We start from the raw sequence: 26,404 nt of genomic DNA on the forward strand, positions 1-26,404 counted from the left end.
GTTGGAAAATATTGCCATTTCACTTCTGCAAAAGGGTTTTGGGAAGTGCGTGCTTCACCTCGCCATCGCTCATATTGCAGTAGCTGCATTTTAACTGCAACCAGCTGATGTCACACGGCGCTGCCATGTGACCGCAGATGCTGGCGATAAGAATAGCCGTGTGCGATAAGCTCAATTCCCGATGGCGCCTGGAGCAGCGGGAGCAGCGCACCCGGGGGGGTGGGGGGGACGCACCTGAAGAGGTCTCGAGGGGAAGGTCGAGGGGCCCCAACGGTGCTCGCCGGAGGCTTTCTTTCTCTGACTACGCGTGTGGTATTTGGAGAGCCGCGGCCGAGCGCTTTCCGTAACGCGGCGCCGGTGTGCGACTGCAGGGAAGCCAAGGGGTCAGTTGCTGTACCGTTGAAGCGGGTTTCCTGCTGCGTGTAATGGAAATTGCGCATGTCATCACCAGTGAGCGCACAGAGGAAAATGTTCTCCTTTCCTGGTAAGTGAAGAGGTCACGAACTGAGTCAACTTCAAACCAACACTTTTTTTTTCTTTACTTTTTTGCATTTTTTTTTTTTTTTTTTTTAAAATTCAAACAACAAAAAAAAAAAGATATTCTGATCAATTGTTCACTAAAGCCCTGGCTGAATTTCGGGAGAAAATATAAGAAAAGAATAAAATGTAGCCCAGGCGTAACGCGTAAAAGAGCAGAAGAAAAGAGAAGAACGTACAGTGGGTCTCCGCATGGAGGGCAGCTGGTAACGTAGAGGTTAGAGCTGCTGCCTTCGGACCCGGAGGTTTCAGGTTTGAATCCTATCCCCTTGAGCGAGGTAGTACCCTTTGCCAGGTCTTAGCTTTCTGGGGCAGCTGGTAGCGTAGAGTGGTTAGAGCTACTGCCTTTGGACCCAAAGTTTGCAAAGGTTTGATCCCCACCTCCGGCTGTAGTACCCTTGAGCAAGGTACTTACCCTAAATTGCTCCAGTAAAATTGCCCAGCTGTATAAATGGGTAAATAATTGTAAGCATGTAATAATTGTGACCTTAACATTGTAAGCTGCTTTGGAGAAAAGCATGAGCTAAATGAAAAAAAATGTAAATGAGACACATCAAGTGCTAAAGACTGGAAGAAGAAAAAACACTGAAAGCAGAATGTATGAAGTGCAGAGAGAAAAGTTGCCCAGGTGCTAATCGCCCGTGGATTATCTCCCAGGCGTCTGACTCAAAGCCAGAAACGACGGTTAGGCTGGAATGATGAACCAGATTCATTTCTGGTTAACCATTTCATGTCTTGAGGCTGCTGACCTAAGCACAAGCTTGAAATGAATAGCTGGGAATTTTCTCTCTGCTTTCAACTCCTCTATCTTGCTCAGCCTTTCAAAGCGCTCTCGATTAACTTTTACCTCCGTGTTTTACCGCGTAGGGTGACTCACCGCCGTTCTCACACGCAGGCCCAGCAGGTCACCCACCAGCACTGTTCAGCCAGAGCTGTGTTCCAGCACTCAGGAGATGAATACATCTCAACCTGAAAAATGACATACTTTAAAGGTAAAAGGAACGCGCGTAAAATCGCTTGATTCTTAGCGCCGAATTTCTTTCACTCGCGGTGGCCGTTACAAAAGTCATTGGTATTTTTCCACTGTTTCCAGCAAATATTTTTGCTTCCTTCTGCAAGATGCTTCATGCAACTGCTGAAATATAAACAAAGTGCTCAAGTGACAGTGGCAGGAATGCAGAAACTAAACTAATATCAATACTCCACTTGTGCTCTTCCCACTCATAGGCATTATGGAGCAAGACTGAATGCGCACCCACTGAAAGTGACTAAATGAAGATTTTCGGAGAGAACGACGGAACAGCAGAAGGTCGGTGAAACCCTGTGTGATCCTTTTAATGCCCCCCTCCCTTTTCAAAATGTAGACATACGGTACTACGGTGAGGAGTTTTTAACTTGGTGTATTTGTACTCTTGGCTAGAGCAGAACGTTTCCATACGTGGTTACGCTCACTTATTGGTATTTTACTTCTGCAATGAGTTGCAATCATTTGAACTGGGGTTAAACCAATACCAGGATTACATTACTCACTGGTTTCATCGTTCAGTCCAAGCGAAGAGTCACGATTCTCAAAAGTGGTCTTGGGGACACCCCTGTGCGTTAATTACTCTGCATTAATTAGACTGGATTACCCTCTCATTTGAACCCTCAATCTTACTTTTTGTGTTCTTTCTTACATTTTTTAAAAATATGTCTGGAAGTGTGTTTGGATTCATAAGTGATGATACCATATGTATATATAGTCAAGAGTAGAACAAAATCACACTGAAGAAGCAAATATTATAGCCTGATCACGTCGATGTACCGACCGTATATCACTATTTATAAATGGTCTGGAGTTTGTAACTCTTAATAGCTGTAGCAGTTAGATCATTATTTCCTAACCGTCCCCACCCGTCATATCATCGGTAGGGAGGAAATCCAAGTTACGCAGTAGAACCGATGGTGTAAAGTGAATTTGCTGTAATACAGGTAATTGGTTCAGCTTGCAAATGTACTACTTATAGAAGTTCTTCATACATGTTGACACAATATTTGAAGCAGCTCTACAAACTCTGCCATGTATTGCAACGCAGAATGTAATACATCATAAATTACAAAATGTTGCAAGAAATGATGGCTCAGTTGTTTACACACACACACACACACATTTTCAGAACCGCTTGTCCCATACAGGGTCACGGGGAACCGGAGCCTACCCGGCAACACAGGGCGTAAGGCCAAAGGGGGAGGGGACACACCCAGGACAGGACGCCAGTCCGTCGCAAGGCACCCCAAGCGGGACTCAAACCCCAGACCCACCAGAGAGCAGGACTGTGGTCCAACCCACTGCGCCACCGCGCCGCCCTTCAGTTGTTTACAGTTTAAGATTATTTTTGCAGATCTTGCAAAAATGAAGGAATCGGATTGGAATTGGAACTGACTTTTGACTTTGCTGCATGTGCTCCTTATGTTACCTGGAAGCAAATGGAAAAGGTCACAAATCCCTGATGCAGTTCAGGCCCATTTGTGCTTCTCGGCTTTTAATACAAGTGCAACCATGGTGATTGTCACTGATTGGACGACTTTTGCACAGTTTGCAAGGTGATGCTTGCAAAATTTTTCATTAATTCAACTGATGCTCTAGAACAACTTACAGTGATTTTTCCCATTTTTACCACCAGCTGATTTTTTCAGTGGAGCAGTTCATGGTAAGTACTATCCATTGCTCGAGGATACTACAGGAAGAGCAGGGATTTAACCCTTTGAGTCCAAGGCTGTGGTTCTAGCCTTCGCGCCACTTGCTGAATACTTTGCAGAGTGTGACAGTGGTCTAATGGGTGTGAATGTGACTGTACACTCAACTGTTAACCAGAAGGATTTAGCACAGTGAAAATGAGATGATGAGAAGAGGAAAAAACCTGAACCTGAAAGCAAGAACAAAACTTGATAGAATAAGTAGTCATAAAATGTTTTAAATGAAACATTTTGATGTATCGTGGCACTGCTGAGGTTAGCTGACCTGTTCAAAGGTTCAGTGAACGGTAACCTCTTGTGACACACCTGTGTTTTGATCCCAGTGCCAGCTGTCCTAACGCCACACTATTTCTTGCCACTTCCCACCGGTACAGTATGGGACACTGTTACTTTTGCATGAGCCTGCCATGAATCCATCAGAGAGAAAAATACGTCATATTGCATTTTAAGCAAAGGGCTTAATTTTTTGCCTTGATGGCATTGGGTGTAATTTAAAAAAAAAAAAAAAACCCACAAACAATCCCTCCCCTTTGTTTTTTAAGTGGATCAATTTAAATGATGGCGGGGCTGCTGACAATGTAGCGGTTAGAGCCGCTGCCACTACCTAGTGCTGTAGTTCCCTTGAGCAAGGTACTTACCCTAAGTTGTTCCAGTAAAATTACCCAGCTGTATGAATGGGTAAATAGTTGTGGCTAGTTTAACACTGTTAATCGCTTTGGAGGAAAGCATCAGCTGAATTTAATAACTGCACAATTTCAAGGAAAAAAAACGTTTGGTACGTGGTCTCTGAGAGCAAATGTACAAAACGGGTAGTTATTGAGAAAAATCTTTCAAACATGCAAGTTTTTTAATACTGAGAACACTCTCATGACACCAATTGTAATAATTTCAAATGTCTTTTTTTTTTTTTTCTTTGAGTTACTTTTTTAAAAAATTGTAAGGAACCTGTAATCTCTGTTATATTGCATTTCATTCTGTGGTGTGTGGAATCTTTTTGACTAACCGCAAACACTCGCATTGAGTCATTCGGAAGGTGCACAGGCTCGAGGTGAGATGTTTCACTTGTGGAAATCCGTTCTCCGAGGAGTCGAGTCAAAACCACCTTTTCAGAAGCCCATGCATGGTCAATTTAACCATCACTTGTGTATGTCGATCTGCTTCATGTATAACATGTATTTCTGAACAAGCAAGTGCCCGTTCAGCTTGCTGTGGTGCCATCACCCTACAGCTGGTGTTCCTCTGCAAAATAATGGTACAATGAGGTCTTTAACGCACACTTGCTGGAGTTTGAGGTCGAGAGTAAGTTGAGTAAGTCATGTATATCGGCAGCAGACGGCGATGAAATGGTTTACATGACAGTGCTAAGGAAACAGGTTCTTGTTCAAATTTAAATGTACCACTAATGTAGGTACTGCTGAAAAATAGGACTTTAGTAATACATTGAACATTATCTCCCACTGGTACTTCAAAGCACTGCCTGCAAATTAGGTCAAAAAAACAGATTAACAAGCAGAGAGAATAAAACTTGTCATCAGAGCTGTGACCTGGGTTTTTCGGGAGCAGTGTGAAATCAGTTTGATTTTTCTTGCTGATATTACTGTTAGGACGCCTGTACCGGACGAAATGATCAGTAACAAGGGGAAGTGAATGTTTTGTCTAATTCTGCATTGAAAAGTACCTATGAAAGACGGGCGGCCAGTTTGACAGTTCGTTATTTTGACATTTAAAGGTTAACCGTACCTAAATGTCAGTCACTATCCGTTCGTGGCAGAAGCAAAGGGGCCTCTCCAAATCACAGTGATCTGAAACTTCTAACAGAAAGGTAGACAAAATACTCTGAGAAACTGCTATAGACTGTCTTCTCATTTTTCTGAGTGTAAACATATCTGACAAAGTAAAGGGGATTTTCTCTGGTAATTTTACAGTTATAGATCTCTTTTGGGTTAATTTATAGAGGAAGTAAACACAGCCTTTGTGGATTATCGAGCTTCACGGACGTATTATGTTTCTCCATTAAAAAGTTAATCGGAGGATATGGTTTTCTTACATTAGTTACAAAATCTCAAAACAAAACTCATCACATGAGAAATGCAATACAGTGTTGAAATGGAACGATTAGCGGGTTGACAGTTTTTACCAGGATTTACACAGTTCGACAAAATACAGCATAGTTATCAAATTTCTGTTATTTGCTGACAACTCTGTATCACCGACAACTTCGGTGAGATTTCTTAATTACTGATTTAAGATCTTGGGTTTTATATCCATCCTCCTTTTACAAATGCTCCTCATTACCAGATGCATCATTTTAAAAGAAATGTCATGTATTAAATACCCATTAAATAAAAAGTGACAGTGCCCAAAAATAACCCTCACAGGAAAAGGAGTTGAAAGATGACTCAAAGGACTAGGAAGAGGCAAAAAATATAGTCAGTGGTTTGGCAAGAGGGAACCTAGTATCCACATATGAAATTTTGAAAAATGACAGCCTACATATTTTTAAAAACTCTTTAAATATGTTTATTTAAACTAGGTTCAGCAATGCACATAGATCATTTCATTTTATTTAAATGTTACCGTCGTGTAATGCTATAATTTGTTTCTTAAATGTTATTTGGTTTGAGAGGACAATACAACTAAAGTATGTAAAGTAAATCTCTAAAGTAAAGCTGTTATTTTATGTTACATCAAGAGCTGTAAATGTGTGAATCAGTGATGCCAAATGTACACAACAGTGCTGATGTGATGAAATGAAGAAGAGTGACATCATAGTTCTCCGAAAAGTGACATGTAAATCATTTACCTTTGGTAGCCCATAAAGATGTTTCAGACATTTCAGAGGTTCTATTGATATTACAAGGTGTCACTTTCATGTTTATGTACAGATTTTTATTCCATCTGCAGAATCTTGGAAGAATTCCCCGGTATTAAAATGTCAGATCATTTTTAAAATGTTTCAGGAACATTGTTCTAAAAATACTTTTAATTTTACTTTTTCTTGCATATTTTTCCACTGCACTTTGCCATGTCTCTAGCCCAAATTCACACATTTATAATACTGAAAATGCTGATTCCCCTCCCCCCTCAAATTCTGAAACCTGTCCCATGTCTGAAATGAGTGTCAGCGGTGATTAAATGTGTGGACTATTACTAAAGCCCACTTCACAAAAATAACAGCATAGTTTTTCCTTTCCTGATAGGTGGTTTATCTGCGGATGTACAGATGTTGAGTGACCACATTATTATTGAATTCATGCACTCTTTGCAGTCTGACAAAGTACCACTTTTTCAGTGTTGTAATGGTAAACTAGCTCAGCTTCCCTCAATAACAATGCAGATGATAAATACTAAATCAAAGCAGTTTGTGCTGCTTCAGATCCTATCCTCCAGTGTATTTTTCCCTCCAATTCGTGTCTTGTCCTAGTTGGCATATATCATGTCCCACTTTCAACAGGGGGCACAAGGCATCTGATGTTTGCTCCTGTGATTCGTATCCCTGCCAGATCCACCCCCTTAGTTTCAACTGGAAGCTAAAGCACTGATAGGAGGAGCAACCAGCATCTCTACCATGCCTGGTGGATTGACTGGTGAAGCTTAGATGGTGACACCAAGGGGTGGTTTCCAGCTGATTGTTCCACCCTCCCCATCCGAGAGAAGTTAGTTTTGTTCTGCTCCCAAGACCCAGCGACAGCTGTGAAAGACAACCCACATTCAGGCTGCCGTCTGTGATGAGCGTCTGAGCAATTTCGGATCTCCTCCTGTGCATGGTTTCTTTCACGGTTCCACTTTCTGTCACCAGAAGGTTGGGAATGAGAGAAAATTGGACCATTTCACCTGCTCTTTCACCTGGAATTTTGCATCTGCTTTTTTTGTTTAAAGTTTATTTTCTATTGAAAACCTTTTAACGAATTTTCAAGGCCGCAACGGCACAATACAAGGCACACAGCTAAAAAAAAACAGAAAATCAGCTTTTAATATTCATACAGGTTCTTGCAAAAAGAGTTTTTGCAACACCCGCCAATCAGCAAGGCCTGTAGTTTCCGAAAAGACTGGAAAGTGTGTGTTCGTGACAGTAATGTGTAGGCTCAGGGCCATACAGCCAGCTTAGCAGAGCACAGAGGACTTTCACTACCGAAGTATCAGCTCCAAGGGGAGTCCCCTTCTCCCCTTCAAGCGAATATCGCTCAAGTGTTCTCTGCAAGCAACACTGCAAACTTCAAACTTGCTGTGTTGGGAGAGCAAAAAAAAAGTCTCATTTCTCAACATAAATGCATTGCACACCCATCATCAGTGAGAACATCAGTGGTGAAACATGCTTTTCATTGCACTTTAAATCTACAAAGGAAGACTTATATGACTAGCAGAACCGCTTTGATAAATGCAGGCCTTCATTTATGTTCAGATATGAAAATAATGGGCAGGTTGTAATAGCAGCAGTTGAGATTCGAAGCATGAGAATGCGCAGAGATTCGAAGCACACTGCACTGTGGTTTCACTGCCTGACAAAAATGACACAAATGAGCACCACAAAGAGCTAAGAAGGCCCGAAGGTATGTTTCCAGAAAGCACACAGAGATAGGGTATGATTCATGTGTGATTCACTGCAAAGCCTCAGCTTCTTATTTATGACGTTTATATACATGCCTGTGGCATAGGCTGCTTTCAGAACGTGCATCTTGTCCTCCAAAAAGTACAAACCACAGTGTCGCAGTTGTCAGTTATGTATACGCCAGAAATGCAAAATGATACTATTTAAGTAAATTTTCCCAGCAAATAAGGAAGCTATTATGCACTGTGCAAATTCTGAAGATGTGAGCTCATTGGTTTGTCTAATAAGAAGGTTGTGACATCTATCCAAAGTAGTACCATCTAAAGCAAACATGAAAGTGGAGCCACACATCACTGCCACCGCCTGTCTTTGTGGCTTTTAATACGTGCTTAGCCAAATGGTGTAGCCTCAGATAAAATATCACATTTCACAGCAGTCAACAACATATGACTGTAATACAGCTTTTTATTTTCCCTGCTTTAGTCATTAAAAATAATATCATTTGCTTTTCAAAGTATCTTGATTTCCTAAGCTTTCTTTTTTTCCATTCAAAGCTGCTATTATTTTTTAAAAAAAATGTATTATTTGTATAATTATATATGTCTCATGTTTACAGCTTTTGGCTTGTTCATATGTCTCAGTTTTGCTTTGCCAGCTCTTCCTGTTTAATTTATCAAGAGGCCTGTATATACGCATTTGTTTTAAATTGCTTTGTCTTGAGAAGCATTTTACTTCAAAGTCAAAGCAAAGTGCTGAATTGTGAAATAACCCCTGTGGGAGCAAGACATGCAGTGCTGGTATTAAGTGCGGTGCAGCTAGGAAGTGACACATTCAGTTCATTTGCGTGCGACTAATACTCCAAATATCAGGTCTCTTCTAAAACCTGTGCACCACATAATAATGGCAACTTTAAGGAAATTATGTGACATTCAGAAAAGGATATGATACGTGCTGGTGTGCCTAAAGTTATACTATTATTATTTTGCAGCTTAGCCACAGGTTTATCCAAAGCACCCTTTGACTTGTTTACACAGCTAGGATAACATTAATCAATGCAGGCTTCCCTCTCGTAATTTGTTGCTGAAGGCCAACTTGTAAAAATTCTCCTAAAAAGAACCCTTTGTTGCGATCAATTTAAGTGGAAATGACAAATAAACACGTTGCCGAAGGACAAAACATTCAATTTTTTCACCAAACATGCAAAACTTATTCAGTTTCTCTTAAACACGGAGAAAGTCGAAGTGAAAACCAAATGCAATGTATGAGAACCTGTCTGGGTCCAGGCTTGTTGTGCCGAGGTGACGGTACAACTTCTACACTGTTTCCATGACTATTTAGCGCACAACCCAACATCTCTGACTGCTTTGTGTCTTTTCTCCTGTTGTATTCCGGTGTCGTTTCTATTACACCTTTCGACGTTCTGCTGCAACGTTCGTTTTTGTCAATAAATGTGCTATGTATGCTGCTGAATTCTTGTGCAACATCCCCTGGGATCAGTGAAGTACTTACCTATGTAGCTAGCTAGCTAACTAGCTACTGTAGCTAGTTAGCTGTCTTTCGAATCAGTTACACATAACATACTTGCATGCTCTCCTCATTTAGTTTGCTGTTATTTTCTCTTTGTTTGGTTGTTTTATTCTGTTGTTTATAGGTAGCACCCTGTGTATACCATGTAGTTGTGTACCCCGGCCTGGTACCCTGCGCTTCCAAGATAGGCTTGGAACCACCGGACCTTGTTGCTTTTATTATTTTATTTTGTTGCAGTTTTTTTTTTTTTTAAATATTTTTTCATTTTGCTATTTTATTCTGTTTTTCCTTAATTGTGTTATTTTGTAAATGTCTACATTTTTGTAAATTGCTTTGCATTTGTAAATCATATTTTTACTTCTAACACCATATGCCCTCTGCTGTATTTTTGTTCACATCTTGCGGCGTGAGTCAAAATCATGAGTCGCATCGCTACATCGGTGGCCACCAGAAGCTTATGGTGCGAGTGTTAGGAACGCTGCTGTTACTGGTATAGTGTAATGGTGCTGCCTCAGCCTTGGCCTGTGGTGTTGTGAACTCCAGTCAAGTTGTTTCCCACGTAGTGTTGTTTTTTTGTGTTGTTTCAAGGGCTAATTTTCCACGTTAACATTATTATCATGTGCAGTTTTTCAGTGAACGTAGCAAGCAAGCATCCACAGGTTGGAAAATTTTAGTCTAAAAAATTTATTTTTATGCTTTCTTGTAATATTGATTATAATCTGAGCTGTCTGTGAAGTACAATTTGAAGAATAGTAAGTCAAATCACGCAAAGTTCTTCATGGTGATTGTGCCTTTCAACAGAAATGTACTGGTTTATCACTTCAGGTTTTACGTGAAGCTTTTTTTTTTGGCCGTTTAACTGCATTTAGTAGTTTCCTTAAAGCTGTTTTGCTTTGTGGCTCTTAATTAAAGAGGATAAAGAGCCACAATGTTTCTGAGATGCTTGCAAGCAGAACTTTGTGACAACTGTGTTGCTATGCAGAAGCCACACCTCTGCGTGGGGGATTCTACTGGCCTCGTACTGTGTGCCACGTCACGATGGCACCTATATGAACTAGAAATTTCTATTCTTGTGAGTCGGTAGCTGAGTATGCAAAATTTAGGGTACAAATTACATTGGCTTGTAACTTAGAATTCTCGTAAAAAGAGCCTTCCTTACGTGAGAGGAACCTGTATATTATGCTTTTATTCAGATAATTTACTCGTTTAATATTTTATTTTTTACTTGTAAAGTTACATTTTATTGATTAAGCTCGTAACCCAGGGCTTACTATTAAAAAAGTGTCCTCAGAGTTGTCTCCTTAGCAGTATACTGCAATTATAAAGAATTCATTTATATAAAACGCTGTCCATATACACAAGCTTTACGATATGTTGCATGGAAGCACAAAGCGTTAAAATGGATAGTTACTTCAGTAGTTAACATCATTTATCCCAGAAAAAGGCAACAAGGCAGTTTCCATTCTCTAATTACTCTTTATTGGCTGCATGAATGTTATGGCCTTTATCCTTCAGTTCGTAATAAAGTGCTATTTCAATGGATGGCGTTACATTTTTTTAATCAATAGAGTTTCCCTGCACAGTTAGATATGTGGGTTGCATCAGAAAACTACATTTTCCAAAGTGATTCCTCCTGGTTTTTGTGTCTTGTGGACCCATTGAGTCAACAGCTTCCATTTTGAACATGAACAAATGAAAGAAATATGTTCTTGGGAAATTCCAGCTAAAGCACATCAGCGTATCAGAAAGCTTGAATCTTGTTTTTCTGCTTTTGGAGGTAGTTCCCCAGAGCCCTGACATTACTGTAGGACTACATATTGACATGCAAATACATGAACTGGATATTTTTTGCCAGTAGTTTTTTTTTTTTTTTTTTTTTTAAAAAAAGCCCATTATTAAGCATGACCCTATACACGTATATATCATGTGGCCATATAAAAAAATGCATAATTTCATCATCTGTACAAAAGAAAGGTGTATGTTTTTACACAATGCAAACAATAATGTTTTTAGTTTTTATTAATTTAAGTGGATTTTTACTACTGTTTAAGGTTTCTCAGGTTATGGTTTACGTTGAGGCAGGTTGGGTTGTGATGAGAGAAAGGAATCAGCTTAAATCATGGTGTTTCGTTAGGACTTGCCCCAGTTCATTTTATGAAGGTTCTTCTTGCCCTGTTGTTCTGGGAGGAAAAAAAAATCAGTTAAATAAAATTCCACAACTTTGAAAAAAATAATGAGTTGTCGCACGTATTAATTAACCTGAGTGAGGGACTACAGGCGTAAGACATATTTGCATGTTTTCTAGCGTTAAAATTAAATATTCTGCTTCCATGTAGTTAGTAAAAGAGAAGATGGAGCGCTCCGATAGGTAGTAAACACGTACATAATCGTTACACCGAGAAAGAACCCAAGAAACTCGGGGGGGGGGGCAAGAAAAACGCCAAATCCCAGCATGCTCCACATTCCCGGGGGTACGGCGCCTTGCAGGTTTGTCATCCAATGAAACGCAGGAGAGGCAATGATGTCACAGCGAGCCCAGGGGTTTCGAAAATGACACTTCTCAGCAGTCAACAGCAGACGCTGGTGTGGAGTAACCGGAGTGACAAAGTTATGGGACATTGGAGATTATAGAACAGAGAAGCAGATTAGAGACCAATAACAGCAGTAAAGGCCTAAAAAATATCTACCATGGGTAAGTTCGGGCTCTTCGGGCGACGAAATGACCGAAACAAACAGGGAATGTGTGGACTGTGGTGCGTTTGAAGTAACTAACTAGTAGTAGTCGTACACACAGCTAGGCTTACGATAGAACTGAATTTGTATGATGATGTGCGCGTATTTTTATCATTTCACTAACGCAAGACATAATATATAAACTCGTATTTTTCCTTCACTGTTACTTACCTCTACTTGCCTTGGCGGCCCCCACTCACGAAGATTATTCCGTAACTTAGTCGTTAATGATTTTACGTTGACGTTACGAGTGAATGAGTATTTTGCGCTTTTTCCGCGACCGCCAGGAAGCGCGCATGTGTGCCAGCGTTAATAAAAAGTAGTGCATAATTTTAAGGCACTTTTTTTTGCTCCGTTGTTACAATGTAACTTACATTGCCGCGGAATCGCAGTTCTCACGAAACGCGCAGAGGAAGTGGTGGCACGCGGCGCTCACTGAGCGCAGAAGCGCTTCACACGCCGACAGTCCGCGCCTCGACCGTGACCGTACTACACACACCTAATGAGACCCTTTAGGAGCTGGAAGTAAGAGAGCCTCGTACTGGGTCATTTGAGCACGTCACGGAACCAGGTATTACTATTTATTTAAAACGAATTATTTAGGTGAAGGAATCCATCCAAGTTGCCAAACTTTCCTCAACTAGTCTTAGACTAAGTAAGTGTGAATAAAATACATCACATGTGCAGTGCTAATAGCTTACTAAGTCTTAGTAAACTCGTAGCACTCACTGTATCATGTTATTCATACTTGTGTATAAGTAAACTAAGTATTACTTACTGCGAGTAGTACTAGTATTAGTAATAATAATAATAATAAAGTGGTTGAATAAAAAAATGCGGTAAAGTATGTAGGTATTGCACCACCCACGCGGACTGGGTTAGTACAGGATGTTTTCAGGTTGTCCCGCAGTTCGTTTTGGAACTAAGGCAGTGAGTTATGATTTGTATAGGTTAGGTGGCTTTTATTTTTACGCATTTCCCTGTGGGGTGTGATGATGGTGGGACTGGGCTGCAGCAAGGTGTGTGTGTGAGAGACTCACTTGAATTTAGTTGGTGGGATGCGAGAAATGAGCTGTACTTGAGAATAACATCTGTGCATCCAGGTCTCTCCTTCTGAGTTCTGCTCATGTAAATACTGCACTCCTTCCTGAGATGAAGAGCGCTTGTTTCATGAAGAAATTTGCATGTAAATGTAGCAGCGCTGGAAACTGCGCGTGGAAAGAGCCGAGCCATGGGTTCGGAGCCCAGTGATGTCCATATTGGCGCTTCTGAAGTGGCTGTGAAAGCGGTGGTTGTATAAGGGAAGTGCACTTGTTATTGTGTGTGTGTGTGTGTGTGTGTGTGTGTGTGTGTGCTCGCAGCCTCTCACAGTAACACAAAGAGTGTTCCTCACTATAAGTGGCTCGAAGGCAAATGCTTCTCAAAATACACCTTGTATGATTTGCTAATTGATATGGTGAGAAAGTTGCTCTCATTATGTGCCCTGTAGCCCAGTTTGCTGAGAGTGGAAACGCGCACATGCTGTGTCGTTTAGGAGTTGCCCTCTTTGCTGCGTTTGCAGTTTATCGTCTTGTGCTAAAAGGATCAAAAATTTGTGTCCCGGGGGCAAACTGCTCTTCTGCCTTGGAGTACAGTACTCATTTCAGTCGATATCCACTTGCGAAAAAGATTAAAACTGTACGCCGAGCACAAGTACGTGTCAAGGAAAGGGCATTAGCTGAGCAAACAGCATAAATCATGTGATGCAGAAAGTGAAGTAGTCCCCTGGGCATGCACTCGGAGTGTGCAGTGTGCTTCTTGTTTGTGCTCGGCGAACAGAAATGCAAGGGCAGGGTGCCGGCCGGCCGGCCGAGCGAGCGAGCGAGTGGCAGCGCTGCTCGAGGGCACCACCTTGAGATGCTTCTCTCCTCCTTTACTGCGAGGGCCGCAGGGCCTTCACCGTGTCGCCGAGCTGCTCGTGCACGCTTCTCGCATTTCCCTGTCTTGCGATGTCCTGTGATGCGTCTCGCTGGCGTTGTCCAGCAATTTGACACTCGCTGCTGTCAAAATCACTTGCACTGATCACTTTTCACTTTTCCCCCCCCCCCCCCTCATTTACTTTTTCATTCACTGCCTTCTATGGCGCAGTACTCAATGTATCTGCTTGACTGGACTCTTACAAAAAAACAACTTCTCTAGTTTTATACTAGTTATACGTTTGCTTTTAGTATGAAAGACCCGATCTGATTGAATGGAGACGCGCTAGAATTTAGGGGGAAAGTTTTTATTTTGCAATCGCGCCGCAAGTATTGACGTTTGAGGCTTGATGCAAGTACAGTAGCCCTGGCAGTGAGACTCAAGAAGGGAAGTTCTGCCTCTCATGAAGCTCTGTTACACACTCCTGCTGTTATAGCCATTTAAAAATGAGAACTTACTAAATTGCTCAAGGTTCCAGTTTCTTTTTAGTTCCATCTTTATTTACTGTAAGCCCCTTATGCTAGAAAAGGACACCGCATGACTTTTTGTAGACTTTCAAACAGGAAGCAGTGGTGCGGCATTCAAACTGTGGTTTTGTATTAGTACTGTCTTTTATAAGTAGGGGGGGAAGATGGGGCCCTTATTTCTTAGAAACTTCTTCAGTTTCACGTTTTTCCAGGGAGAAAGATCTGTTAAATTTTGTTCTGCATAATTTTCATTAACTGCTAGATATGTAGCAAAGTCGCACCTGTGATCTGAAAGTGCCTACAGTTCACTTACAGTACTCAGTCATAAGAAAATGGCTATTCTTGTGGGTGGGTGTGAGTGTGTGTGTGTGTGTGTGTGTTTAGATATTAATGTGAGGTGCTTGAAGGACGTGAGTGAATCTCTGTTTTGTTATGTATCGAAGCGTTCTTCAAGCTGTTGGCATTTCTTCAACAACTCTGAGGGCGACTATACAAAATTCCCATTTGCTACCTGATGCACTCAACCTGTACGTACAAATTTCATTCACAGTATCCAGCGGTTTGTTTATTTAGCTGAGTCTTTTCTCCACAGCAACTTACAATGTTAAGCTTCCTACAGTTATTCACCCATTTATACTGGAGGGTGGTTTTACTGGAGCAATTCTAGGCCATGTACCTTGCTCAGGGGGTGCAGTCCTGGGTCCTTGGATTGTATGGTGGTAGCTCTAGCCCATATGATACCTCCTGCCTCCTATAGTATGTCGAACATTCTCATCGTGACCGACGTTTTGTGTTTTCAGGTCTCTACAAGGTTTGTGTGAACAGGATACTTCAATTTACCAAATGTGGTTCATTTTTTACATTTGATATACCAGGCAGAGAAGATAGCCATTGGAATGGCATGCCATGCAGAATATCTGTTATGGAATGAGAAATGAAATCAATCATGTAATTTGTTCATTCATGTAACATTTCCCCTGACTTTTTTTGTCTTCTGTGGCAGTAGAATCCCCAAGAGGTGGGCAGGATAAGAGATCGGACCTGCCCGAAGAAAGCAGAACCATGGAGAACAGAGTTCCCCTGGACCAGGTAAATACAACTACACCTGTAACTCCTTCCCCCCTTAACGGTAGGGTACGTTACCCTTTACACGGACTCCGCTGCTTGTCGTTTTGACTCATATCTGTGTCTGTGGGCTACAGCAGCACAAGTAGGAAGAGCTCAATCTGATATGTGCGTAAACGGTAACGTCCAGTAATCTGGGGTACATTCATCATTCGGGTTCCTGTAATTGTATACTTCCCTTTATTTCATACACGTCATTTCGTTGAACCATAAAAACCTTTAAAATCCCACTTTTAACAAATCAGTTTGTAACACGTGTTCGGTACCTGTACGTCGTTACAATATGACTATACATTTAAAATTCATATATTGTTTCTTTTGATTAAGCATTTGATTTGTTCTCACTTGAATGTTACATAACGAGGCTAATGTACATCAGTGGGAAGTTACTTATCTTAAACAGCTTAATAAAGAAATAACTTGGTCTAGTTTTAAAAAGTGTTGCACCTGCCTGTTCCCTTATAGACATTGATAAGTCATAGTTTAAGAGCCAATTTGAATGGTATAAATTTTATAGCAGAGTTTCTTGTGTTTTTAAGCTTAAAAGAATGTCTCCATGGTAAATGAAATGAAATGATTGGAAAGGTACAGTAATTTCAACTTTTGAAAAAATAAATCAATCAGAATTAAAACTGAAATTTAGTCAGGATTGTTTCAGTTTTGAGTTTTACTCCTGTTGGCTGCCCCTATTCAAGTAAGTGGTAAGCTCTCTAAATGTTTAATTGCGGTAGTATATTTAAAGAGGGACAAGTTCAAAAAAGATTGTGACAGACATTAGTCTCCTGTTTCCCTCAGAAAATGGTTATTTGTGTGGGTGTATCTGTTTCATTTTAAAAATTGAGAGTAACTCCAGGACATGAACTGTCCAGTTTTTGTCACTGTGCATTGTGCAGTACTACCTTTTTTTTTTTTTTTTTTTTTTTCCTTTTTTCTTTTTTCTTTTTTCACAAGAGTCAATTTGTAGGAGGTCTGTCAGTGCAGGATTGCCGTTGCGCGCACAGTTTCTGTTGGAGCTCTTTCCACAACAACAAAGTGTAGGCTGGAGACAGCGGAAGCACGGGTCTGTTACAGAGACTTCACACATCGCTCTGATAGCGAACAGGTGCCGTCTTAGTAGTCCCAACCACAAGAGATCTTAAAGGAGAATATTAAGCTCATTCATAGAGAAAAGGCTGTGTGATGGACCTTCACCAAAAAACTGAATAGAGCGAAAAGCACTTTAGGTACTGTGACAGGGAGTTACAATGATTTTACCTTATATGGGCACTGTGACAGTAGCACTGGTTGAAGGTAACTAAGAGAAATACCAGTTTCTGGTGCATGATTCTCTCACAGAGTAACCCTAGCAGTTCTCATATGTAAAAGACCAAATGTAAAAATTCCACAGATTAATATAATAATCTGAGGTAGCACATAGCTTTCTTTCTTTCTTGCTCTCTCTCACTCTTTCATCACCATTCAGACAAACAGAAACTGTTGGAGTTCCAATCCCCACAGACTTCTGGTAATTTAGGTTGAGAGAAAAAGAGAGTCGAGACACAGAGATGCATCAAATTTCCAAGACCAAGCATTGAGATGAAAGCTTGGCGGTTTCTGTGGTGAGATCTGCCCAGGCGATACTATCAGCCCAAGCATGCCACTAACAATCATAGTGAGACCGCCTTATCAACATGTTGACATCAACGGCTCCCACGCACTTTTCCGAAATTCGTCTATGGTGGAAATTTAGATAGGATGTTTACTGACAGTCTTTCACAACAAAATTCGTACAGTAGCTTAGAGCGTGGTTTGGGAAATGGTGCACAGATTGACTCAGGTGTCCGCATTTTTTCACATGAGAGAAGCGTCAAATGCAGCAATAGCTGTCGTGCATGATACAATTTTACCATAAGCTTGTATACAATCATACTGCTTCCTTCCTGTGCTATTTACTGTTGATGGCTGTCATAAATTTGCAACATCTCTGTGAGCAGGAAGACTAGAGAGTGGGTGGTGTTGGACAAAGTTCTCTCTTTTTTTTTTTTTTTTTTTTTTTTTTTTTTGTCGCTTTATGTAGATCAGAGTTTTCGCTGTTTGTACCGGTTATCAGAAAGAGGAATTTGGGGATCAGAAATTACAGGTACAACCGGAAATATTTAACTCGTCTTTAGACCTTCTGTTAAAGAGCAATCCGATCTTTTATTTTCCGCACGGTATTTATCTGGAAAAATTTATGACGCTTATGTGTTTGAAAACTTTCAGCACAACAGCTGCTGTCAAGTCGCAACCGGTTTGGCAATATTGACCGTATATGCATTTCCACCAATCGTCTGCCCACTCAATCCTCGACCACTAGCGAAACGATATCTCCTGGTTAGTCACAGTTTTATTTTTAGTCACCACATTGTCTCTCAGTACTGACTTTCCTCTTTCTCAGAATCTTATCTGTATAAACTGCCCTCTACACATGTCAAGGAATCAGTAAGTCAGTCTCCGTTTGAGCCAAAATGTTTATCTCCGTGACAAGAGTTTGCAGTAATATCAAGCCGATCACTCTCTTGCTCCGTACTTGACCTGTTGCTCCCTGTATTCCCTTTGTTACTAATGTCATTTAAAATTTTAGATGAGGTATTTTTTTTTTTTTTTGAAAGCATCCTTCCTAAATGACTGACTGACTGACTGCTCCTTTAAAGCATATTCCCAAAATTTGCCCTATCTCCAGTTGGCTGCAATAGCAGTCAGGTGCCTGAAATTGTTGTCAAAAGCTCTCTGGCTCCCCTGGAATTTCTTTGACAGGAAAAACTTGAAATATTAAAATGTAGCGCAAGACATTTAACTTTATTGTGGTAGAGGTGTCTGCTGAGAAACAGAGTAGCGCAATATTTTTTTTTTTTTTTTTGAGGGTTCGTCTGCAATGTGATGAGCTGCAGACTCAACATGGTGTCATTGCTGTCAGATGAATGTTTTTGGCAAAGGGGGGCTAGGAATGAGGCAGGAAGGCAGCGAGCGGGGCACTGGCAGCTGCTGGCAAACGGGGGGACGAGCTCGGTGGAACGGCTGCGCACCAGTGACTCAGACGAGGCCACAGCCCGGATTGGGCCCAGCAGCTTCGCTATGATTCAGAGCAGGGGCCCCGCTTCTGGGAACCTTCGCTTCGGAAAGGAACTCGATTCAGTGTGAAACTGCCGTCTGGTGCAGCGGCCGTGGCAGCCTACCCCTGGAGAAAGCAAGTTACTGGACGGGCACAAACCCAACAATCGTCGCGCTGCAGCCCAGAGACGCAACGAAGCTTCGTACAGAACGGGTGGCCCGAGCCATTCGCACTCGCACGTTAATATGACTTTATTTATTTCTTTACTATGTACATATTCGCTCTCATGTCCTTTAATCTCTTGCTTTCTGGAAATGAATGCAAAATCACCAATCACCAAAGCAAAGAAATGTGTCCATTCCCCCAACAAAAGACTTGACAAAAATGTAGGTTGAGGATCTTTTTTTTTTTTTTTGCCAAGATTTTCCTTTGTACTTTTTTTTTTTTAAGGTAAACTTTTTTTTTTTTTTGTGGTTAAAATCACCTTGTTGTTTGCATATGCAGAACAAGGGCAGATGCTTCCTAAATTTCCAGAGGTCTTTTAGGCACCACACTTAAGATTTACAGTGTCTCTCTTGGCAGAAACTGGAGCTGGGCCTGCTTGCCTCGGCTCTTTCGTTTCCCGTCTGTGGCCTGCACCCACCGGCTGGCTGGCCACGGCCCGCAAGGTGCTGCCTTGCTGCTGTTTTTGTTTACACGGCTCTTTTCCCCACAAAATAGCCTCCGTCAGCATGAATGAGTCCTAAAAAAAAAATCCTCCTGGAAGCACTTTGTTTAGGCGGGTGTGCAGCAAAGCGAGTGCCTTTATACTGTGACCGAACACGAATATCCAGAGCCCCGCAGAAAAGTTACAGAACGTCACCTGTCCTCACAGCCTCTTTAATTATAGATCCACTCCAGGGACACTGAGACTCACTGTGCTGTGGTAAGTTAAAACCGTAGTAAATGCACTAATTAGAGGTAATTTTCAGTGTGGCTGCAGCTTCCTTGGCCTTACATTCTCAAAGAGGACTAAATGACAGGATGGCTGCTCATATTGAGTACTTAATTTAATGACATTGTCCTCTTTAACTGGAGGAGATCGGTGACGTGTGGGGGTTTTTTGTCCCCCCCCCCCACTTCACATGACCATCTTCTTCAAACAAGGTGTATTTGCGAACCTCCCGATGACAGTAATTAGTCAATCAATTGACAGTGTTTTTCAGTTTTAAGAAGAGCGACTTAGGTTGTTATATCAATGGAACTGGTAATCTCACTCTGACATGTTTTTAATGTACTGTTCTGAATCTGTGTTGCCTGGAAAAAAGAGTGGCGTGCGTGTTTATGCAAGTGTAAAAGATGTGGTGTGAGCACTAAGGTTTATTTCTTTCCTATTTCATCTGGATGTGAAACTGAAATTGAGGTTTTCGATGACAAATTTCAGCAGCCTTCATGGTTGCTCTGAGTTTCATCAGATCATATTTTCTGTCGATATATTCTACAGAGTCGGAAATGCACAGCTTGTGCAGAAAGCCCATTAGGAGGAGAACATAATACGACAAAGGACACGGTCGCAGTGTCGCACGCTGCAATACTGTATGCCCACAGCTTAACATTCCTGTGACCTTTGGAAATGTATGCATCATACGTTTTGGACATGGGGCAAAAAATAAGAAGGGTTTCTGAAAAGCAGACAAGTTACACAATGTTGCTACATTCCAATAGGTTTCCCCTAATAAGACATTGGATGTTGACTCGGGCAGAAGTTACACACAGATATAAAAAATGTGAGCTGCTCTTTTCATTTACAGCAGACCAGGGAGATGGAGCTGTGCCAGATCGCCGCTGACGGGGAAGAGATGCCCGACAGGCCGGGTGAGTCGGAGATGGAGGAGAAGACGTTTGTGGCTAGCCTCTACCGCTTCATGGAAGAGAGGAACACACCCATAGAGAGGATACCTCACCTGGGATTTAAGCAGAGTGAGTGGCCCTGGGTCTTTCACTTGTTCATGCCTTAGCGGAGCTCTTTCACGTGGATTGCACGTCACAGTCACAGGTTTAGCCAGAGCAGTCATTTGCCGTAGAGGATCCGCTTCTTCGGCGTAGCCTCCGCTTTCGGGTCTTTTTTTTAGTAGTTAATTTAGTTCTTAGAGTTGCTTTTCTCGACACATTTGCCACAGACACACAAAGGCACAGTTTACTCATTAGCATAATGTGGGTGGCATTCAGTATTGCCGCAGCTGATGTCTGCTTTTTATCCACAGTTAACCTCTGGAAGATCTACAAGGCGGTGGGCAAGCTGGGTGGATATGACTCTGTGAGTGTTACAACCCCTGTGTGAATGACTCAATGAATGCAGACTTTGTGACGCACCGTTCCCGTAACCACACTGTGCAGAAATTAATGGTACTTTCCCATTAAAAGTGAGAATTGAATTGCATGGTGAAAAAAAGGACATCTGTTCAGACCATTGTTGCACCTGCTGCCTTTACCAGGTGTGGCTCAAAGACTGTACCCTCAGGGAGAGATACATAAAACATATGGTAATATGTGAGAGAAAATCGTCAGCGCTGCAGACAGGTTGTCATTGTTCGCATATGTCATTTTGTTTTTAGTTACAAGAGACAAATCTGTATCTGTAGATTGCGCAGTGTGCTACGGGTCAGCCAGCTCACGTGCGGAGGTGCTGCTTCTGAGCAGAAAACCGCAGCAGCTCGATGGTTCTAAATATACCAGTGTGAATGGAAAACTGGGCCTTCGTATGTCAAGGCGAGAAGCACTTTGGTGGGGGGTGGGGTTTATTGAGCGATCGGTGCAGAAGGCCCCTGTGTCCACCGCAGCTAAAACAGCGGATACGTGCATGAGTTATAAGATTGGTCGTAGGCTTAACGTGGGTGGAAGGGGGTCAAACGACGTAACAAACGAGAGAGGCCGATAGAGCATGCATGCTGGTTGGCAGTGACCGTTAGCCCTGCACCACAACAACAGGAGGTGCGTGTTACCGGGGCACGAGTACACGGCGCTGGCCGAGCTGCCTTTGAGCACTGCTTCTCTAGTTTCCATTCAGTAGGATGCCTGCTGCAGCCGGGGGCCCAATCTGTACGCTGCGACGCTGATGTGGCTTTGAAAAGGGGTTCACCAGAGGTCACTCTAGGGGCCCATGCATTAGTTGGGGGAAAGGTTGCTTTTGAGTTCCACAGATACAGCCTGGTTTCGTGCAGTCTTTCTTGATCTGTTCAACTTTCCCATCATTTGGGTCATGAAGTAAGCTTTTGCCACGCATTACTGGAATTGGCTAGGGCCAAGTTTACCACATCCTTTGAAGGGCTGTGAGTGAACAAAGATGGTCCACCCTGAACAAAGTGTGTAATGCGCTGCTGGTTGGGGAGAGATGGTGGGCTGGAGGCCAGCCAGGCTGTCGTGGTGCAGGAAGAGTAACGATGTGCAGACCAGGAATCGCTGACTGTGTATGTAGACCAAGCGCCTCGGTTCGTTTGTATCCGTCAGAAAGAGGGCAGTGAAGCCGGCATGCCGGGACTATCTGTGTGTGTCTGTGTGTGTTCATGCGTGCAGATGTGTGTGTATGGGGGCATGACGCTCTGTCTCTCCTCAGGTGACTGCCCGGCGGCTGTGGAAGAACGTGTATGATGAGTTGGGGGGGAGCCCAGGCAGCACAAGTGCTGCTACCTGCACCCGCAGACACTATGAAAGGTAAGGAATCAATCATACTCTTTGTCTCCTGTCTGTCTGCACGTCCCTGCATTCCTTTCTCTGTCATGACAGCCACATTTACTGGATGAGGAAGTACAGTGTGGGCTAACTGTGAAGTTTGATCATTAAGCAGCAGGATATCTTTTAGTGCCTTGATATTCTTGGTCCACCACTACTTGGCCTGGTTACAGCAGACACTAGGTGGCTGCTAATTATTTCCGGGGTTGTAATGGCCTTGCACACTCCCACTCGTACCATACAGGCTGGTGCTGCCCTTTGAGAGACATCTGAGAGGCGAGGAGGACAAACCACTGCCTCCGGCAAAACCACGCAAGCAGTACAAGAAGAGCCCTGAAGGTAAGGGCAGCAAGACAGAGACCAAGAAGAGGAAGAGCCAGCAGGAGAGAGAGCCACCACTGGGAGCTGAGGTAGGGTGTCTGCTACTTTTGGCGCAAATGTGTAGTGCCTCGGTGGTGCTGTTCGCTATTGCGCTGTGGCTTCTCCTGCTTTGTGTCACATTGTCATTATTTTTCAAACAGCAGTGTTCTGCATTTCTCAGGCTGCTAGAGGTGTGATGTCACACCTATAGACACTGCTATTTCACAGGAGTTGACGCAGTCAAAGGGATCGGTTTTCTTCATAATAGGTTTGGCGGTTTAGGTTCCGTAATGCGATGCTTTTAAAAACACGCTTTATGAAATAAAATTGGATTAGCTGAGTTGATGATCTTAAGGCTCTTATGTCAAGGAATGAGACTGCTTTGTGCAGGAGCAGCCTCAAAGTTAGAGGTTCTTGACCCGTTTGAGGCTACGGACCCTTTTTACAATCTGATGAAAAGTAAGGGCCCTTCATAGACGTATGTCCAATAAATAAATATGGAAAAAGCATAGCACTCATTGTATTGCACTGAAATTTTATAAATGTCACATAGAATTATGCTATCAAAATAATTAGCATCCTAATGTTTCTTTTTTTGACTTTGGTGTTAGTGTTATTTTTACTCTCCGGTCTGCTCTAATGTATAATTTATCTTCATAAAATGGAAAATAGTGATGGTAATAACTGTAACTGTTTTTTATACCTGCTGCCTTTTGTTTCCTGTATGTCCAGGAGAAGCCAGAGGATGGGGTCCACTGCGAGATGGGAAGGTGTATGCACTCTTCTTCCTGGCCTCTCCCCGCTGAGCGGCCACAGTCCGACCGCTGCAGGTCTCCTGTTGGGGCCACCACGGGAAAGGAACTCCAAGCTGCAGCCTGCACAGCTTCCCAGACCCCTGGTGGGCTGCTTCACAGTGGCCAGCCTTTGGGTGCTCAGGTGATCTCGCCTCTGGAGAAGAAGAAGCGCGTGGCTCAGGCCAGCCTTGGCCTCTCCAAGCTCCGGCAGAGCCCTGAGAAAGACAGCAGAGAGCGGCCCTCAGTGATCCACTGCGCCCAATCCCCGGGGCAGCCCCCTTCTCGCAGAGCCCACGACTCCTCTGAAGGATCCCCGGTGCCCCGGTCATCCCCCTCCTCGTCTCGCAGCTCATCCCCCTGCTCTATATCCTCTGACGATTGCCAGGAGGTCAGCACTTCTGGTCCAGATCCAACAGCACAGGCTGCACCTGCCTACGTGGGCAACTTCACTTCGGTGCCATACAGCGGTGGAGTTTGCAAGCCCCTGGGCTGCTACCCCAGTGTCAAAGATGCGGACGGCTACCTCAGACATCACAGGGACTTTCAGCAAGTTGACCCAGCTGGGGTCAAAGGGCAGAGACCTGATTCAGCCTGGAGCCCAGGTTGCAAGCAGGAGGACCGGCCCTCTGGCCTCAAAGCCCATCAGGTCCCTTCCTCCAGTTCTACCTCTGCAGGGTTCAGAACCTACTGGGTTCCATCCGTGTCAGGTGTCACCAAGACCTTCCCAAATCTGGTGCGCTCGGGCGCTTTTCAGCCGAGCTACAAAATGAACCAGATCCTGAAGAGGCCTGCCCCAGAGGAGATGGCTACGTATACGAAGAAACTGCAACTGGTACACCCGCTGCACCAGGGAGAACTGAAAGAGAAGTTAAAACCGGGGCTCCTGAAGCCACTTCCTATTCAACATTCGTTGTTCCATGCCGGCATGCCGATTCCCTACCTCGTTTCCCCGTACGATAAGATTAGGCCAACCTCAGGCCACCAGCTGAAAGGCCTCTCGCTACAATCCGTCCTCCTGCCTTCCCACTTGACGCTGCCCGCAGCCCCCCAGCCGAACTCGATTTATCGCCACGTGGCTGCCGGTGCGACCTACCCTCTCCCATTCGAGCCGGTCCCCCGGCCCTGTCCTTACCCGTTTCCGGTTTGGCCGCCTCCCACGTCGTACACCGTTAGTGGCCTACACGCACAGTACCCGAACACTAAGCTGTGACATGGACATTTATGTGATGTGAATGTTGTGAATTGCCAGTAAAGTGGCTGGAGAAAAGGAAAACTCCAGTGACAAGGAAGCACGACTGCATGTGTGAAGTTTTCTGATGAAGGATAAGGGACTGGTGGTAGGGAGATGGGAATTTTGGGCATTTTGCTCCCTTTTTGTGTGCCTTCATGCTGTCGTGTTAAAGCACGGGCCTCCACTGCATCGAAACAAGGTCTCCACCTCCTTGTCCACAAGATTAATCCTCTGCCTCTCTGAAGGTGTTTCACATGGAGAAGCGGAGGCTCGCCTCTACTAGCACTGACCAGTATTATCTTCTCAACAGCGGTCTCGCCATTTGTGCGTTGACATCACCGCAAGCACAGGTGTCATTTCAGGGCCCTGGTCCCAGAAGGGCAGAAGTACCAGGTCTGAGTGGTAGACCAACACACCTGGTAAAGCGCGTACCTCAGCGTATAGTTCACTTTTTTGGATAGTTCGGTCCTTTATCGGAAACGTTCAATGTGTTATGTTTTCGCTTTCCTTTCAGCAAGCTGTGGCTTTCAGTTACCATGTGGGGAAACGGCAGCTTAAACTACGGTATAAACTACAAATTACGTACAGCGGTTGTCATTCGGTATCCCTCGTATACATCAGTCTCCAGTATTGAGTGAGGTATTATTTTGTGTTTGTGGCCACTTATTCCCTGCAGTGGGCACCCCAAGTGTTGTGGATGGCCCAAAGGTCAGTCATTTACTTCACCCATGTCAACCCCATACACTACAGTACATCATCTTTTTGTTCTGTCCAAACGTCGGTAGGATTACGGTACACACTGAATAGAGAACTAATATTAGGAAGCTCTGAAATTCACACGCGTTCATGTCCGAACATCTAGTTTCCCTGTGCACATTACTCCCGCTTTGCAGAGGAACAGAGAACCCAAATATAAATGATTACTGGGCAAATAAATACCACATCCTGTTTAGAGTACCAGTGTATTCCTCATTTGGAGTGAGATATCTGCGTATTTCCAAATGCGATGAGGCTTTCAGCTGAAATTCTTCAGTAGCGGATGACAAATTGAAATCTGTTCCTCATCAATTATTGCACAACCCGCTTGACACAGCGACGTTAGAAAAAAAATGTCGCAATGATATTTTCTTGTGAATTGCTGTCAGGATGTATCTTCACTGAAAAACCACACGTCATATGGTTACCTCTGTATTCATGAGTGCCATCATATTATAGATACAGATCTGGTTTCACTTCTTTGCTCAAATGTGAGAAGCTTCTGTTGTTGTTCCTTCTCGGTGATATTGTTTTGGAATCCCTTTTAAAGAAAACATTGTTACCGCTGGGTTTCAGTGACATGTGTTTGTGAATGTGACGGTGGAAATTTCAAACGGACTGTTTCTCACTGTACCATTCGTGAAGGTCAAAGATGTGGAAGCATGAATGGCTGGATCCTTGTCACCGCTCCCCCCTGTGGCAGCACGAGGAATGACGGTGTGTTTCGGCTGCTGTCTCAGGTGCTTTATTTGTGGAAGACTACATGTGTCCCCTGGACTCGAAACAGCGCTCCCTTACACTCACCACGTTACGCTCATTACTGGGGAGTTTTTTTTAGTTTGGTTTTTTGTTTAC

General features: G+C 43.2%; 2 protein-coding genes across 6 annotated transcripts in view; both read left to right on the forward strand.

Moving 5' to 3' along the window:
* Window positions 1-13,113, forward strand: part of dbnlb (drebrin-like b) — a 37,651-nt gene extending 24,538 nt beyond the window's left edge. The window contains exon 15 of the transcript XR_003798033.1: window positions 13,102-13,113. The gene's annotated coding sequence lies outside the window, so the exon portion shown is untranslated. The remainder of the gene's footprint in view (window positions 1-13,101) is intronic.
* arid5a (AT-rich interactive domain 5A) lies at window positions 1,283-26,404 on the forward strand. Of its 5 annotated transcripts, none has more exons than XM_018743961.2 (8): window positions 1,283-1,529; window positions 1,765-1,846; window positions 15,512-15,594; window positions 20,491-20,659; window positions 20,944-20,996; window positions 22,293-22,390; window positions 22,653-22,818; window positions 23,501-26,404. In XM_018743961.2, the coding sequence occupies exons 2-8, from the start codon at window positions 1,810-1,812 to the stop codon at window positions 24,770-24,772; spliced, it is 1,878 nt and encodes a 625-aa protein (XP_018599477.2). In that variant the 5' UTR covers window positions 1,283-1,529; window positions 1,765-1,809; the 3' UTR covers window positions 24,773-26,404. The 5 variants fall into 5 exon arrangements, with proteins under 5 accessions (XP_018599477.2, XP_018599481.2, XP_018599478.2 ...); XM_018743965.2 differs by having other exon boundaries at window positions 1,284-1,529; window positions 20,491-20,554; XM_018743962.2 differs by lacking the exons at window positions 1,283-1,529; window positions 1,765-1,846 and adding an exon at window positions 11,902-12,041 and having other exon boundaries at window positions 15,509-15,594; window positions 23,501-26,403.

This window comes from Scleropages formosus, chromosome 12 (assembly GCF_900964775.1).
Source record: "Scleropages formosus chromosome 12, fSclFor1.1, whole genome shotgun sequence".
Lineage (NCBI taxonomy): Eukaryota > Metazoa > Chordata > Actinopteri > Osteoglossiformes > Osteoglossidae > Scleropages > Scleropages formosus.